The sequence below is a fragment of the Bolinopsis microptera genome, chromosome 7 (genome assembly GCF_026151205.1).
Source record: "Bolinopsis microptera isolate Bmic1 chromosome 7, MBARI_Bmic_1.0, whole genome shotgun sequence".
NCBI lineage: Eukaryota > Metazoa > Ctenophora > Tentaculata > Lobata > Bolinopsidae > Bolinopsis > Bolinopsis microptera.
Window position 1 is genome coordinate 9,528,897 of NC_087078.1, and position 18,905 is coordinate 9,547,801.

Genomic DNA, 18,905 nt, shown 5'->3' on the forward strand with positions numbered 1-18,905 from the left:
CCCGGAACCAGACAAAAGGGGCTTTAATGTTGGTAATAGAGATTAGGCGGAATGACAGGCTGAGCGCGGCCCAGTAAAATAGACCCTGCGCGCGGCACTTACGCCCGCACCTGAGGATTACTCAACAGTGTGTGGCTGTGTGCGCACGCAGTGGGCTGTGTCTATATGGTTGAATTTTCAACTTTATCTATAAATATAACATTGAACATAATATGCATTAATTGTTTTGTGGTAAATAAAATGTTTGTTTTTCTTTCATTAATTACTATACAACATCTAAGGAATTTGTAGCGCGATGCGTTACTGTGCCGCGCCGCGCACTCAATGAGGCTTCTCACAGCGACATCGGCTAGATCGGCGAAATGCGCTACTGTGCCGCGCCGAGCTGCCATGAATTGACATCGTCAATTAACTAAGGAATTAATTTTTGGGATCCAACTGAGCGGGTGCGGACTCTGGCACATGTTTTGAACTCGTTACTGTATGCTTCTTGCCACACGCGTACGTTGTATTGGTATGACCCGCCGAGCACTCGTGTGTGGCTCCTCTGTATTGTGTATCGTAAGAATGAAGAACGACCGTGGATGTCAACTGTCACGACGTGCTACAAACAACAAAGATTTGTCAACTACAACGAACAAATATAACCTTCGTCCATGATCATGATCTCACTTTTGCATCAATAAAATTGTTTTCACAAGTCATCAGTCGACAGTCCCCATAACTGCTCCAAAATGACGCTATGATAGACGGCGCACGTTGTAGCGCGATGCGTTACTGTGCCGCGCCGCGCACTCAATGAGGCTTCTCACTCTAGATCGGCGAGATGCGCTACTGTGCCGCGCCGAGCTGAGATGAATTGACATCGTCAATTAAGTTGCACGTTATGTCTCCGCCAAAAGCACACCCAATTTGATATGAATGAAATATGTCTATAACTTGCTTGATTATGCAATTAGTTGGCGGTCCTAGACTAAAATTAAACGGGGAATCGTTTAAAAACACTTTAGAGGCACCTTGACAAAAGATTATTAGCTATTGTGCTTTTTATGGACAAATACGTCAGTAGCGTTTTTGAGCATGTTATTTTCTTTCAAAAGTATTCCAAGTGATTTGTATTAGTGCATATGTTAAATCTGAATACATTCCAAAATAATTTATCTCGATTCATGAAGTTTGAAAGAAGTTACAGCAATGCGCGCAATTTGGGGAGTGTGCTTTTGGCGGCGATATAAACTGCGCCATGATAGATATACTGTGTTTTATTTGACTTGACGGATGTTACTCGTCTAAATTTTTTTGAAGTAGCGCGCGCCGCTTTCTTCTCGAAATGGCCCGATGGCCAGTGCTACGAAGTAGCGCGCGTCGGGCCAGACCATTAACAATGGTCAATGCAATTGCATCTATCATTTCGAGAAGAAAGCGACGCGCGTTACTTCGAAGAAATTTAGTTACCTGGGGACCTCTTGTCATACGTTGTATGACCCGCCGCGCACGAAGTGCGCGGCTCCCCCTGTAGCGTCTATTATATTCATAAACAAACGAATAGAGATTCGGCGGAATGACAGGCTGAGCGCCGCCCAGTAAAAATTTAGACGAGTTACATCTGTCAAATACTGTGTGCATATTATTCAGATAATAGCAGACGATCGGTCTTGTTTAGCTTCATAATTGATAATTGTTTGACATACGTTGCATGCCACTTTTCGCGCGCGCCGCCGAAACATGTATCAAATAATTGTTTAAAAAACTTAAAAACTTTTCTGTCTTTAATTCCTCCATGAAATGCACATTAGCGTAAGTAGCTTAAGCTTTTGTCCAAGTGCATTAAAAATAAAAGTGATTTTAAACGATTTCCCGTTCAATTTTGATCGAGAAATAACAATCAAGTGTGAATTGCAAAATCAAGCATGAAATTATAAACCTATTTCATACATGGAATGTGAGCTGTACAGCGGACACTTCTTATTATACTAAGCCCTAAGGATGCCGCTGGTTCAGGCGAAACTAGCACGGATAACGGCAAGAAAAATAACAATATTCGAACACAACGGACGGGTCTTGTCATACGTTGTAAGACCCGCCGCGCACGAAGTGCGCGGCTCTCCCTGTATCGTCACCATAGTGAAACGACCGTGGGGGTCGCAACGTGATACAAGACGGGTCTACGTCGAGGAGGCATACAATTGAAAACAGATTAGCTCTCTTTAACGGCTCCCGCGACAGAGTTATTTTATTGGACATCCAGAATTTCTATTTTATTCTGTGGAAGTACTAAGAAATAGTACAAATAAATATTGCTGTTTAACTTTAAGGGATCCAATCAAGCTAATGTAGATTTTAGTAAATAGCACGTTTATGTCTCGGTAAAGGGTTTTATAAGGGGTATTAAACTTACTCCATGCACCCTACCAGTTATATTACTAGCAGAACCAGTAAGAAATACAAAGATTGAGAAACGTAAGAGCTATCCACTTACAGAATTATAGTTATACCCTTTCTCTAGAACTCTAGGGGATATTATGCTGCACGGTGAATGGTAGCAAAGTGTGGCGGCATGCGGTAAAGACTATGAACGTGTGACAGTGAAGCAGCGTAAAAGCTAAGTGTCTATTGAGACTGTTGAAAAAGCATGCTTATTTACGTAATAATGGAGCCACAACGCCTTTACCACACCGTACCGCGACAATTGACCCCCTATGTAATTACACTGGGGTCAATTGTCGCGAAATCTAGGCCTTAATACGACAATTGACCCCCCGACAAGGTTAGGGTTAGATTTAGGGTTTGGGCTAGGGTTAGGGTTTGGGTTAGGGTCAATTGTCGGGGGGTCAATTGTCGGGGGGATCTAAACTTACAGAATAATTAGTGTCAAAGAGTTGAAATAAATGAGACTTCTTCGTTAATTCTGCCAAAATTTCCGGACGTCCAGATTTTCAGAAACCACCCCCTCCCCAGTCCCCCTGTCCGAAATTCCAAAACCACCCCCTCCTTATTTACCGGACGTCCTAAGTAGATGGCCCCTAAGCTCATGCAATAAACGCCGCCGAAGTTAATAATTTATAAACTCGGCCCAATTTTACTGCTTTTAATATCCCGTATGTTGTTTATTTGGCAGGAATATCGAAGAGAACATTTAAATTCCTGTATGTGTTCTTAATCTTAGATCAATGATCTATTGCAATTGGCCATTGGGGCAGGAAATTCCAAAAAATATATGGGATAGGAATGTGTTGTGAATCGACAAAAACTGTCAGACATCGACAAAATTTGTCAGAATTGTCAAATTTGATCATCTTGAACTTTTTCCATTAGATTCAATAGCATTATCATTAACTTGTTCAACATTTTCTATTTCGACAACTTTACTCGATGAATTAATATTATCAAGCGCATTTAAATCGGATTCGATTTTGACAGATGCTTGCAGTTCTTGCGATTTCTTCTCCAGGTTTAAGTCGCCATCTGCATCGGGTGTGGGGACTTTGGCTTCTTCAAACTGCTTCTCAGAGTTTGACGAAACTCGATCTGCTTGATTCAATGTGTTTGTGTGTTTCAGATTTTGGAGGAGATCTTCAGACTTCAGCTTTATCTCGTCACACAACTGAAAGATAATTAATTTCCAGTTAATGATCAAATTGGGAAGTATATCAAGTCTGGGGATCTACTGAAAATTTGCATTTGAACCAAAAATAAAACACAACAAGATATCATGACAATGATGTACAGTAAACCCCGATATATAGCGGAGTTATGACTATAAGCGGAGTTTTTTTATAGGGAGAAAGGAAAAGCCGCGGTAAATCGGGGTTTGAGGAAAATCGGGGTATTACTGCACTTAGCCAATGTTACATGAAATAAGAACCATGGATGTGGAGGATTGCTGCTGGTCGAGTCTCGAGAGTCGCTCCTCAGCTTTTTTGACCACCTGACCGATAGCTTCTCTCCATATTTGTGAGGTGGTGCGGGAGTACCTGGGTTTCTTCAGACACGGTCCATCACACTCAATCAACCTGTCATGGTTTGTTATTGTTCAGGAGATTTTCAATGATACATTTACCACAGAGTTTTTCTATAAAATAGGTATTATAATACTCATTCGTTAACAGTTAATGGATTTAAGCACGAAGAACTAATATTCAGCGGAGAAAGTAAATAAAAACAAATATCTTTCCCATTATTCCCAGCTTAACAAATAAACTTTACGGGAAATTTCAGTATTTCGGCAATAGCAGGGGAAAAAATCTATGCCAACTCATGGCGCTTATTATATTATATTACATAGACTAATTTAAGTTATTACATAGACTAGTTTATGTTATTTGTTTAAAGTTTTTAACTACTCACAGTTGCGGGGGTGTAATTCCCGTTTCTTCTGATACCTGAAAGTTTTACGTGAATATACTTTATTTTGGATGTTTAAAAACACTTAAAAACCACAAATTTGTAGTGATTAAGTGGTTGATCAAAACAGTGCACCAATCTTGAATCTCAATTGTCATTTATTTTCACTCCCCGATTTAATAGTTTAATCTTAAAGTTACTTATTGAAGTCAGTTAGTTCGTTTAGCTCGTATTAATAGCTAGCTTTTAATGGTTTTGTATCAGACTGTAAAGCGTAAAAGTTTCGTTCGTAAGCTTAAAATACAAAGTTTCGATATTGCTGCCTTGCGCTAACGTTTAGAAATATTTGTTGACAAGTATTTCAATATTTGGGGAAAATGTATACTTATAGTTAATTTAGATAATTTATACACCATGTGTTTTAGCATAACATGAATTAAACAGGAATTAAACTATTAAACAGAATTTAACATGAAATGACCAAGGAGAAGACTAACGAGCTCGTCTTACATCAATTCATAAAGACGATCAGAACTGAAATTCTGGAGATGTGCATAAAAGCAAGTCCATGGAGATGAGTTAGAGACCATGATAGGTTGATCATTGATGCGACGTTCATGAAGATAAGTAGGGGACGTGAAGTGATGACTAGGACTTCTTCTTTGGAGGATTTCAAAGGTGTGAGGAGTCTGTGAGGTAATTTCCAAATTCTTTTGCATGGAATGAGTTCATGATGGCCCCATATTCTTTGGGAATTATGAGGCTTTTAAGGTTGTCTGAGAGGTCCAGACGCCATCATTTCATTTTCATTGCATAAACTCGGTGTAGTTATTGACTACTGATTAGTGATTAAGACTAATGTCCCAGAAGTGGGGAGATACTGGACGTAATACAGTAATAGTTCGGCCGATCGATTAATCAAGTTGAGTAAATGTTGGCGCGCGCGCCCTAATTGATGTAAGCGCGCTATTGCATCTACAATGTTTTGAATCGTCGTCGCGTTTGCCGTCTCCAGAAGACGTTTCCCTGAATTTCAGAGGATGTTTTCACTGAGTTGTATCGTTGCCCCCATCCTGAATCTGCCTTCATATATAGGTTGCGCATGCGCGTTCCCTACAACATTTGGTTTATATTATATTTTAGGATAGTTCACGCCCTATACTAGTTCAATATCTCACCACAGCTTCACACCCTAATTTAATTAATTCACAGATGATTAGATGATACCTGAATGTGTTCGGGGTATTGAAGTATAGTCGGGCCTGTATCCGCCATCAAATTCTCCAAATTTTGACAAAGGAAATCGCCTTAATACTTTAATATAATGTACATAATTCAATATAAGGTGGTTTGAGGTGGTTAAGTTAGTGCATTTGTTTTGAAATACTTTTAGTTGTTAATGGAGTAGTTGTAAAGATTATTTTATGGTTTATTTCACCATAACGTAATTAAAATTTCTGCCCCCATTTAGTAAGATGTAATGTAAGGTGATTTTCAGTATTTTTATCAGTGCAAGTATTCTGTAATACTGTTAGTAGTTACTGGAGTAGTGTGAACAACAATATAAACTATCAAATAAACCATTTGGAAACCATTTTAGGGTTTTTTTGATCGAATGTATCGTAATTAAAATTTCTGCCCCCATTTACTAAGATGTAATGTAAGGTGATTTTCAGTATTTTTATCAGTGCAAGTATTCTGTAATACTGTTAGTAGTTACTGGAGTAGTGTGAACAACAATATAAACTATCGAATAAACCATTTGGAAACCATTTTAGAGTTTTTTTGATCGAATGTATCGTAATTAATTTTGTTGCCCCCATTTGCTAAGATGTAATGTAAGGTGGTTTTCAGTAGTTTTATCAGTGCAAGTATTCTGTAATACTGTTAGTAGTTACTGGAGTAGTGTGAACAACAGTATAAACTATCAAATAAACCATTTGGAAACCATTTTAGGGTTTTTTTGATCGAATGTATCGTAATTAAAATTTCTGCCCCCATTTACTAAGATGTAATGTAAGGTGGTTTTCAGTATTTCTATCAGTGCAACTATTCTGTAATACTGTTAGTAGTTACTGGAGTAGTGTGAACAACAATATAAACTATCAAATAAACCATTTGGAAACCATTTTAGAGTTTTTTTGATCGAATGTATCGTAATTAAAATTTCTGCCCCCATTTACTAAGATGTAATGTAAGGTGGTTTTCAGTGGTTTTATCAGTGCAAGTATTCTGTAACACTGTTAGATATTACTGGAGTAGTGTGAACAACAAGGTAAACTATCAAATAAACCATTTGGAAAACATTTTAGGGTTTTTTTGATCGAATGTATCGTAATCAGTGCAAGTATTCTGTTTATTAATACTAATATAAACCAAATGGTTTATTTGATACTTTATATTGTTGTCCACACTAGTCCAGTAACTACTAACAGTATTACAGAATAGTTGCACTGATAAAACTACTGAAAACCACCTTATATTACATCTTAGTAAATGGGGGCAGAAATTTTAATTACGATACATTCGATCAAAAAAACCCTACAATGGTTTCCAAATGGTTTATTTGATAGTTTATATTGTTGTTCACACTACTCCAGTAACTACTAACAGTATTACAGAATACTTGCACTGATAAAACTACTGAAAACCACCTTACATTACATCTTAGTAAATGGGGGCAGAAATTTTAATTACGATACATTCGATCAAAAAAACCCTAAAATGGTTTCCAAATGGTTTATTTGATAGTTTATACTGTTGTTCACACTACTCCAGTAACTACTAACAGTATTACAGAATACTTGCACTGATAAAACTACTGAAAACCACCTTACATTACATCTTAGTAAATGGGGGCAGAAATATTAATTACGATACATTCGATCAAAAAAACCCTAAAATGGTTTCCAAATGGTTTATTTGATAGTTTATATTGTTGTTCACACTACTCCAGTAACTACTAACAGTATTACAGAATACTTGCACTGATAAAACTACTGAAAACCACCTTACATTACATCTTAGTAAATGGGGGCAGAAATTTTAATTACGATACATTCGATCAAAAAAACCCTAAAATGGTTTCCAAATGGTTTATTTGATAGTTTATATTGTTGTTCACACTACTCCAGTAACTACTAACAGTATTACAGAATACTTGCACTGATAAAACTACTGAAAACCACCTTACATTGCATTACATCTTAGTTTATGGTTTCTTGATGGTTTGTCTTGCGGTTCTTATCGTCCTTTCTACTATTCCACTAACAGTATTACAGTATAACAGAATAAATGGTTTCAAGATGGTTTATTTCACGGTTTGTATTGTTGTTTGCACTAACCTGTGGACCTATGGACTACAGTCACTGGTATGCATAATTCGATTACGTATATCCGACCGAGCAAGAAATCGTATCACCAAGGAAACTTAATTAGATTGGCACGGTCAGATCATGATGGGGGCAGACGATACAACGTGGGGGCAAGAAATGGGGGCATGATACAAATACGATACAAATTCAGCGAAAACATCGCCTCCTGAATTTTGTAGTGGATTTTGTAGTGGATTTTGCGCGCCTCACGTACGTTACAATATTTATCATTGCAGAATCTACGACGCGACGGTAGAAGTCAGAAGTCTCAATAAACTGCTCGTACTTATACTTTTATATACACTTATAAGATATGAAAATCTAAGTAACACATCAACCCCACTCAGGCCGCCCATCCCAAATAGCTTGAAATCTGTGACAAATCCCTAAAAATCCAGAATGAGAATCTTTACCCCTGGGCCCTGAAGGGGATTTGTGTTGCTGTATATTTGAAACATGATTGGTGGTTAAATAGAGAGTACATATCCCTAACCATTACAAAGACCAAGTTTTAAGCTCTTGAACCACTCAAGCCATTCTTAGAAGCCATGCCAATCCCAAAATGACTGAAATCCTCGTAAAATCCAGATCGAGAATCTTTACCCCTGTAGTGCTTTTATGTTCCGGGGTAGGTGAAACATGTTTTAGTTTAAAAATGGGTTCTACCTGTCCCAAACCATCATAAAAATCAAGTTTCGACCTCTCAACCCACTCAGGCCACTCCCAGGGGCCACGCCCATCCCAAAATGACCGAAATCCAGCTAAAATCCAGACTTTAAAATCTTTACCCCTGTAGTGCTTTTATGTTCCGGGGTAGGTGGGACATGTTTTAGTTTAAAAATGGGTTCTACCTGTCCCAAACCATCATAAAAATCAAGTTTCGATCTCTCAACCCACTCAGGCCACTCCCAGGGGCCACGCCCATCCCAAAATGACCGAAATCCAGCTAAAATCCAGACTTTAAAATCTTTACCCCTGTAGTGCTTTTATGTTCCGGGGTAGGTGGGACATGTTTCAGTTTAAAAATGGGTTTTACCTGTCCCAAACCATCATAAAAATCAAGTTTTGACCTCACAACCCACTCAGGCCACTCCCAGGGGCCACGCCCATCCCAAAATGACCGAAATCCAGCTAAAATCCAGACTTTAAAATCTTTACCCGGCCCCTGTAGTGCTTTTATGTTCCGGGGTAGGTGGGACATGTTTCAGTTTAAAAATGGGTTTTACCTGTCCCAAACCATCATAAAAATCAAGTTTCGACCTCTCAACCCACTCAGGCCACTCTCAGGGGCCACGCCTAACCCAGAAAAGCTACAGGAAGTGGGGTGGGGCAAAACTAACGTTACATACGTTGAGTCTTATACAGGGGTGTAGGAAGCGGGGGGCAGGGGGTGCCATCGCCCCCCATGAAATCTGGGGAAGTGGCCAAAAAGGGCCAACTTTTTAATATAGGTTTCTAAAAATTTTTGGGAAAAACAATTTTTTTCCGAACATTTTTAAGTCAAAAATCTTTTCAGTCAAAAATTTTCAAAGTTTTCTTGGAAACTAGTTTTGTTCATGTTTCATGCTACCCTGATCATTATGAGCCAAAAATATTTTTTTCGGTTTTCGAAGTTCGATATACGATCGAGGGATCCCCTTTGTAATGCGATCTCGTAAGGCAGGCCTCCCCTTCGCAATACGACCTCGGAAGCGGGAGCTCTGCTTTCAGAGGTACGTATCGGCCAGGTAGCGTAGTTGGTTGATCATCGGATTTGTAATCGTAAGATTGCGAGTTCGAATCCCACTGCCTGCCTAGTCGTGGGGTGAGCGTCGTTGACGCTCTGCTAAGGATCCCGAGTGGTCTATGTAGCCCCACGGTTCACTCAGCCGAATGCTCGAGAAATCGGGTGTGAGGGTTAAATGAGGAGCTGTGCTTGATCAACACAGCGAAGCCTCGGGCGAAGAAAGTGTGGCATAGTGCCTTAACCGTTGCTGGCCTTAGGAACGATCCTTCGGCTTCTTGTAAAGCTCTTCCTTGAAAGTGCTGGTTTACATTGTAATGCAGGTAATGCCGAAGTAAAATAACAAAGGTGGTCGACTCATTCGATGGCCTTGTTGCGTCGCAACGAATCCTCATAAGATAAGATAAGATAAGATATCGAGAATGACTCGGACCGAAAATTTTCTAAGTCAAAGATTTTCAAAGTTTTCTTGGAAACTACTTTTGTTCATGTTTTATGCTACCCTGATCATTTTGAGCCAAACATATTTTTTTTCGGTTTTCGAAGTTCGATACACGATTTTGGACTCGAGGGATCCCCCGATCCCCTTTGTAATACGATCTCGGAAGGCAGGCCTCCCCTTCGTAATACGAGCTCGGAAGCGGGAGCTCTGCTTTCAGAGGTACGTATCGAGAATGACTCGGACCGAACATTTTCTAAGTCCAAAATTTTCAAAGTTTTCTTGGAAACTAGTTTTGTTCATGTTTCATGCTACCCTGATCATTATGAGCCAAAAATATTTTTTTCGGTTTTCGAAGTTCGATATACGATCGAGGGATCCCCTTTGTAATGCGATTTCGGAAGGCAGGCCTCCCCTTCGCAATACGACCTCGGAAGCGGGAGCTCTGCTTTCAGAGGTACGTATCGAGAATAACTCGGACCGAAAATTTTCTAAGTCAAAGATTTTCAAAGTTTTCTTGGAAACTAATTTTGTTCCGAATGTTTCATGCTACCCTGATCATTAGGAGCCAAAAATATTTTTTTCGGTTTTCGAAGTTCGATATACGATTTTGGACTCGAGGGATCCCCTTTGTAATGCGATCTCGGAAGGCAGGCCTCCCCTTCGCAATACTAGCTCGGAAGCAGGAGCTCAGCTTTCAGAGGTACGTATCGAGAATAACTCGGACCGAAAATTGTTTAAGTCAAAATTTTTCAAAGTTTTTCTAGAAATTACTTTTGTTCATGTTTCATGCTACCCTGATCATTTGCATTCTGAGCCAAAAATATAGTTTTCGGTTTTTTGAAGTCCGTACCTTTCATTCGGTAGGTTGTGGATGTGATACTGATTGGTTTCATATACTAATTATATATATATATAGACTCTTATACCACCACCGTGTTTCATATTATGGACCTGCAACTTTGCAGATGGCATGCTAACTACTCATTCGAGGATTTCGTCGCCAATGCTCGAAAATTTGAATATTTAGACTACGTCCATATAATATTAAATCACCTATATTGTTCTTTCCGGACATGCTAGACGCCCATTTATTTCAGATTACTGCAGATAATTAATTGTTGCATCTGATCTGAAAAATTGAGGCCAAACGTATTTGAAATGACGAAGTTATCAAGCATTTAATGTATCTCGTTAACAAAATTGATTGGGTGATTATCTGATAGGTCACCTTAATTGGGTTCCCTTGCAATTTGACGGGGCCATCTAATCACCTGTACAGGTAATCGAATCACCTGATCACACGTAATGGATAAACTCGTCATGCCTCGTATGAGTATCTCGGTCATCTGAGAAGCTACAACTCTCATTTTTTTTCAGATCAAACGTAATTTGAATGGCCAAATACAATCCTATAAAATCTGGCTCGATCTGATTATCAAAACTATCAAATAAATGCGATCATGAACCTTCATTAAAAAAAATGAAAATGAATATTCTTTGATTTAATATATTGCTCGAATGAGTGGTGATAGTAAGTCATACCAAAAAGAATACCCCGGAACATAAATCCCTTACAGCATACAGGTGTAAAGATTCTCATTCTGTCTGTCTGGATTTGATTTTACCCCGGAACATAAAAGCACTACAGGGGTAAAGATTTTACAGTCTGGATTTTAGCTGGATTTCGGTCATTTTGGGTTGGGCGTGGCCCCTGGGAGTGGCCTGAGTGGGCTGAGAGGTCAAAACTTGATTTTTATGATAGTTTGGGACAGGTAGAACCCATTTTAAAACTAAAACATGTCCCACCTACCCCGGAACATAAAAGCACTACAGGGGTAAAGATTTTAAAGTCTGGATTTTAGCTGGATTTTGGTCATTTTGGGATGGGCGTGGCCCCTGGGAGTGGCCTGAGTGGGTTGAGAGGTCGAAACTTGATTTTTATGATGGTTTGGGACAGGTAGAACCCATTTTAAAACTAAAACATGTCCCACCTACCCCGGACCATAAAAGCACTACAGGGGTAAAGATTTTAAAGTCTGGATTTTAGCTGGATTTTGGTCATTTTGGGATGGGCGTGGCCCCTGGGAGTGGCCTGAGTGGATTGAGAGGTCGAAACTTGATTTTTATGATGGTTTGGGACAGGTAGAACCCATTTTAAAACCAAAACATGTCCCACCTACCCCGGAACATAAAAGCACTACAGGGGTAAAGATTTTAAAGTCTGGATTTTAGCTGGATTTTGGTCATTTTAAGATGGGCGTGGCCCCTGGGAGTGGCCTGAATGGGTTGAGAGGTCGAAACTTGATTTTTATGATGGTTAGGGACAGGTAGAACCCATTTTAAAACCAAAACATGTCCCACCTACCCCGGAACATAAAAGCACTACAGGGGTAAAGATTTTAAAGTCTGGATTTTAGCTGGATTTTGGTCATTTTGGGATGGGCGTGGCCCCTGAGAGTGGCCTGAGTGGGTTGAGAGGTCGAAACTTGATTTTTATGATGGTTAGGGACAGGTAGAACCCATTTTAAAACCAAAACATGTCCCACCTACCCCGGAACATAAAAGCACTACAGGGGTAAAGATTTTAAAGTCTGGATTTTAGCTGGATTTCGGTCATTTTGGGATGGGCGTGGCCCCTGAGAGTGGCCTGAGTGGGTTGAGAGGTCGAAACTTGATTTTTATGATGGTTAGGGACAGGTAGAACCCATTTTAAAACCAAAACATGTCCCACCTACCCCGGAACATAAAAGCACTACATGGGTAAAGATTTTAAAGTCTGGATTTTAGCTGGATTTTGGTCATTTTGGGATGGGCGTGGCCCCTGGGAGTGGCCTGAATGGGTTGAGAGGTCGAAACTTGATTTTTATGATGGTTTGGGACAGGTAGAACCCATTTTTAAACCAAAACATGTCCCACCTACCCCGGAACATAAAAGCACTACAGGGGTAAAGATTTTAAAGTCTGGATTTTAGCTGGATTTCGGTCATTTTGGGATGGGCGTGGCCCCTGGGAGTGGCCTGAGTGGGTTGAGAGGTCGAAACTTGATTTTTATGATGGTTTGGGACAGGTAAAACCCATTTTTAAACTAAAACATGTCCCACCTACCCCGGAACATAAAAGCACTACAGGGGTAAAGATTTTAAAGTCTGGATTTTAGCTGGATTTTGGTCATTTTGGGATGGGCGTGGCCCCTGGGAGTGGCCTGAATGGGTTGAGAGGTCGAAACTTGATTTTTATGATGGTTTGGGACAGGTAGAACCCATTTTTAAACCAAAACATGTCCCACCTACCCCGGAACATAAAAGCACTACAGGGGTAAAGATTTTAAAGTCTGGATTTTAGCTGGATTTCGGTCATTTTGGGATGGGCGTGGCCCCTGGGAGTGGCCTGAGTGGGTTGAGAGGTCGAAACTTGATTTTTATGATGGTTTGGGACAGGTAGAACCCATTTTTAAACTAAAACATGTCCCACCTACCCCGGAACATAAAAGCACTACAGGGGTGAAAAGCACTACAAATCCACTACAAAAATCAAGGAAACGTGCTCTCGCCGTCCTATCCGGGAACATAGATCGCATACGGGGGTAAAGATTCGGGGGGTTTGGTTTTTTACCCTCTAGAATAATATCAATTTTAATTTTAATTCAAATTCAATTTCACTCTGTTAGTGATACAATTTAGAAATTGATCGAATATCTGGCTATAATAGTAAGTAGTTTAGAAAGTGCTTGGCCGGATTAGATATCATAACAATGATTTAGGCTCATCATGATAGCATGATGAGGGTAGCATGAAACGTAGGGAAAAGTGTTTTCTAGGGAAAAAATTCAAGGGCTGTAAAACACTTTAAAACAGCTAACACTATGAATAGAATTGAAAAACAACAAAACTTTTAAATAACCATAAACATACATAAATATCTATGTCCTATACCTATTTTGAAATCGGAGGGAACAATAGGTATTTATGAGGTTGATGCCTATTATTATTAGCATTAGATATAAAAAGATAATGAGTATACTGACACAGTGAGAATGTAGCGCGTCTATCATGTCTGAGATTGTGAGAGGTTCCCCCTCCTTGCTGGGTCTCTTCCTGCAAACTGGTCTCTTTTCTCTCCGCGTCTTATTAGAGTAGTCGAGTGAGGGGAACTCTGTAGTGTTAGGGTGAATTAGAAACAAATTTATAACAGTTAGCTTGTTTACCAATAATCTTATTTAAGATTTATAATCATTATTATGTTCATTTTTATGTTCATAGTTTTACTAGAAAAGCGAACTTTACATTTACATTAAAATGACATTTTACTTTATAATGATAATGTAAATTACACAAATTGCATGGTTCGCACAGTTAATTTACCGAAATGAAAAGCTGGGTTGTCCGAGGCAAGGATAGACGTACTGTAGCCGGAGTAAGTACCCTGATAAATTGAGTGTTAGTTACCATGGTAACCAGTGTTAGTTACCAATAGTTACCAATAGTTACCGATGCAATATGATATCTTTTTAAATTCTAGTGGCTCAAGCTCAGTTTGAGGGGTTAAAATGGTAGCTCAAATTAGTACAGTAAAACCGGGCATTACCGCGTAGTCATTCCCTTATCCCAAATAGGGCTTAATATCCATAATATAAACAAACAATACCCCGATTTACCGCGAACCCTGATTAGGGTTTACCGCGGCTGTTCCCAAAATCTGCAGTAAAATTTGGTTTTACCGCAATTAATTACTAGGCTTCGTAGGAAATAATAAGCTTATGAAGATGAAATGTTTACAAAGTTCTCACAGATTGTTGTCGTGTTTTCTCTCTTATCTTCTTCATCTGCTTGTGCTTCTTCAGCATCCGCTTCATTTCTTCCTCGCTCATCTCTTCTTCATCGCTGCTATCTGAACTGAAATTTCGGGAATTATTTTAATATTTCGCCGAATTCCATCACTCTACGTCCGAAACCGATGAAAATAAACTAAAATTGATTTTTTAAGGAGATTACTTCTGTAAGGGCAAAGGCGAACTATAAGTTATCTGACTAATAAATACAGAAAATTAAATAGTTGAAATAAACACTGTGTAAGTTAGAATATTGTCACACGATCCTCTCAATGACACTGTCTTGTGACTTAGTCCTACTGGAAGGGGAGTAAGCAGCTCTGATACCTCTAGCTTTCTACTTATTGCTTATTCGCTAAACATGACATGTCACATGACGTCATGACATGTGTCACTGGTCACATGACGTCATGACGTGTCACATGACGTGTCACATGGTAACTGGTAAGTTGACAGCACCTGTCTGAAAGGAGGATGTCTTTTAGCCACATGTTCTCTTCAGTTAGCTCACTTGTGTCGTACATAAACTTCTCGTCAGGCTTCAGATCTGAAGAAAACATGTGTTTTATATACAAAAAACTCTGGGAAAACTGTGCAGTTTTGCGATATAATTATTATGTAACTATAACATGCACACTGACGTAATCAACAGCTCCATTTAAATTAACAATTCTTAATCGTATTTTGAATTGAGCATAAACCTAAATTGTGAATAATCATTAATTATTAGTGAATATTTCATATTTTAAAGGATGAGGGGACCTTAGAATTTACTTTCAAATATTCGCGTTTAAGTCCTGTGAAAGTGTGTAGAATCAAAAAATACGCCGGACTGTGAAATCGATAATTCGTGCAATATCACGCCGCGCTCCTATTGGCTGATAGCAATTTTGGGCTGTGACGTCAATTATGTGTAAGACCAACGTGCGTGCGCGCACACCCTTCGCTCGTGTCAACATTTTGTCCTGTCCTGTTTTACTTGCGTCGTGTTACCTTTGGCGTTTGCGAGAGCGGTATCTTTGGTTGCACTGAATTAGTCTAAGTTACGAATAATTCTCTTTAATAGTTAAATGTAACTCAGAAAGGCTTTCTTGTAGTTGTAGTAGGTATTTCTATTTATAAATAGCTAAGATAAGTAGCATCCGCTAACTAAACCACAAACTGCTATTTTGTTTTGACTTGTTTGAAACCCGATATGGACACAATTAAAAATCGGCATATTTCTTTATACAAGAATAAAGGAATGTATTTTCATATGCTTGTCCAACTGGAATGAAGACATGCATTTCATACCTACCCGATCCGTTTTTATTAGGACCGTGTTGTGTTGATATGACATGTTGATATATCAACTGTGGTACGATACAGGGAGTTGCTAGGTGTTACGTTGGGAGCTATAAATATACATAATTTACATGCCTTTCTGTGTGACTTCAATCTTATTTCAGGTGTATCTCGGCTCATGGTTATCGTAGGGTGATAATTCTTTTTTCAACCGGTCATAAAAAGTCTCCTCTCCATTGGTTATAGGCTTGTTAGTATTGTAAATTGTTTATGTATTCTTAATTAGTAATTTAGTCAGCCCGCACGCTCATTTTACCTGTATTTCTATATGCGCGGATCAGAGCAACTCACATAATTGACGTCACAGGTTCAAATTGTTTTGGCTGGATATCTCGGCGCGCGAATGAAATACAACTTTGCGGATTTCACTAAAGTGGTTTATACGATTAATGTAATAATATGATTTGCACGAGAAAAAAACTTTTTCTAAGGTCCCCTCATCCTTTAACCCTACCTCTATCAAGAAGCAATGAATCAGGATTCGAGGTATTTTCGTCGTTAACATTCCTGTTAATTCATATTGTTAACCACAACTACAAATACAAAATAGCGGTTAGATAAATTTATGACTGATAGTTTTATAAACTAACCATTTGTGAAAGATACACGGAATAATTGTCGTTTGAAAAAATCGGGAAAGTAAAATGAATGAAATGAGAGCAAGAAATCTTATCAGATTCAATTTATAATTTTGATAATTACAAAATCAGCTCAATTCCCTCATGATTTACCAAGAATATTTGAAAGTGGGTACGGGATCCACCATCACATTTTCCACTTCAGAGAGCAGACGTGATATGTTGAGGAATCTCTCCAGTGCTTTGACATGATGAGGAACGCTCAGATCTCTCTCCATTTTGATACCTTATAAAAAAAATTAAGTTTATAAACAGTATTGAAATCGAGCTCTATACTAACTTTCAGTACCTAAATCATGAACAATGTCTTGTTTAAAAATAAACAAACACTGAGACTTGATTTCTCAATACTTTTTTACCGCATCAATTATCAGCAAACCAATAACCACGATTAGGATAATAACAATTGTGAGACAATTTAAATAGTAACTTCCCTTATTATACATACATTGTGTGATTGTGTGAACAGATTGTAGATTTATATCTTTATACTGAAGTTTTATAAACTATTAATTTAAGATAACGAAACAAAACGAAACGAAAAGAAACGAAATGAAATGAAACGAAAAGAAACACAGTATTTACTACCCTGCCACTATGTAACTAAGATATTGTATAAAAAGTCGGGCCCCCTTCCCCTGTATCTCATGGAAATCTCACACACCTAACTCTGTTCTTTACGGAAATATTCCACTGCTGACAGATACCATAAAGACACGACGACTTCATATGGCCATCGGTATAGAGGACGACCTCATAAGACCTTTCCGGACGTCCTACAAGAAGATACTGGATTGGATCCTGATAAGTTATGGCTCATGAGTGAGATAGAGATAAATGGAGAGAAGCGCTGTCACGAAACTCGTTCCAGACTTTATCTGGATCGACCTAGGCAGGGTAGGCAGGTAGGCAGGCTTTATCTAGACCAGTACTAATATACAACTTTTACTAAGCTGCTGTTTGTATGAACAATACTGTAAAGCATTTTGGGTACATTATTTTACTAAGCATAGAATGATCACAGATCAATGAGACTAAAATCGTACAAAATTGGCAGAATGCCTGACTTATTGAGTAAATTTTCATGTAAGAGGTCGCTCACATAGGTATGTTTTGCAACTGATGACAAGAAATTATTCCATGCCTGTATTAAATCACTTTATTGGTCTACTTTCTCGAAAAAAAAGTAGACCAATAAAGTGATTTAATACAGGTTACGTTTTTAGAACCTGAGTAGTTCTCACAAAAATTTTATATGCTGCTCCAATACCGCTCAAAAACAACCTTAACATTTTCAAAAACTTTTATAAAAGTATAAATACCATCCTCCCAGGATCTGACCTCTGTCACGCTAGGGATCCCATTTCTTGAGATATGCTACAAGATGCCATTTAAGCAAGAGCTCATCTAGCAGCTAGAGGAGGCAAAGTCCCACCGATATCAACACCATATTCCCCATATATTGACAGATACTTTGACAGCAATCAAAATAGACCTTTTGAATAGTGTTCATTGTCCAAAACAGTCTTGTCAGCTACTCGAAGGAAAAAATGACAGCCACACCTAAGGATTTCTCAACAATGTGTGGCTGTGTGCGCGGCGGGCTGTATATATGGTTGAAATTCAAATTTAAATTTATTTATGTCAGGGGACTGGCCCGTGGTACCAGCCAATGTTTACTCAAAAAATATATATAATATCAATGGTAATAAGAAATTCATCCCCGTGGGGCACATGCATAAATATAAAATGTAAAGGAAATCTCAAACTATTCAATTTAGATTCTACCGGTAAAGTATGCAATGAAGGTTTATAATTTAAAGTTTTATTTTCCAATGGTTAATAGGTAAAGATAAGAAAAGTAAAACAAGACTGAGCACTTCAAAATTTGTAGAATTTGTAACTTGATTTGAAATCGCGGCGATAAAAAAGAATGTCCTATGTTGGCAGTGTAATTGATGAGATATGCGACGTTTATTGAGTGATGCATAAGTGTGTGCATATAATCTAAGATGTAGAGACAAGGTTATTATCGGCATTTTGGTTTATGTTACGCTTTGATTTTCTTAGTCCTGTTATACAATATAACATGAAATTAGGCCAATCGTCTTCGATGTTTTCATTTTGCTGATCGATGAGCATAGTTTTTATACAAGTTTTGTAAATGTTCAGGTTAAATAGACTAGGCGGGGAAGTTGCTGCAACATTATAT

General features: G+C 38.6%; 1 protein-coding gene across 1 annotated transcript; it reads right to left on the reverse strand.

Moving 5' to 3' along the window:
* Positions 1 to 3,046: 3,046 nt before the first annotated feature.
* On the reverse strand, positions 3,047 to 16,922 carry LOC134818560 (uncharacterized). Its single transcript, XM_063828175.1, has 9 exons — positions 16,787 to 16,922; positions 16,510 to 16,562; positions 15,171 to 15,258; positions 14,670 to 14,775; positions 14,245 to 14,305; positions 13,908 to 14,035; positions 4,348 to 4,382; positions 3,866 to 4,013; positions 3,047 to 3,604 (listed from the first exon to the last, which is right to left on the reverse strand). The coding sequence occupies exons 1-9, from the start codon at positions 16,909 to 16,911 to the stop codon at positions 3,293 to 3,295; spliced, it is 1,056 nt and encodes a 351-aa protein (XP_063684245.1). The 5' UTR covers positions 16,912 to 16,922; the 3' UTR covers positions 3,047 to 3,292.
* Between the last annotated feature and the right edge of the window lie 1,983 nt (positions 16,923 to 18,905).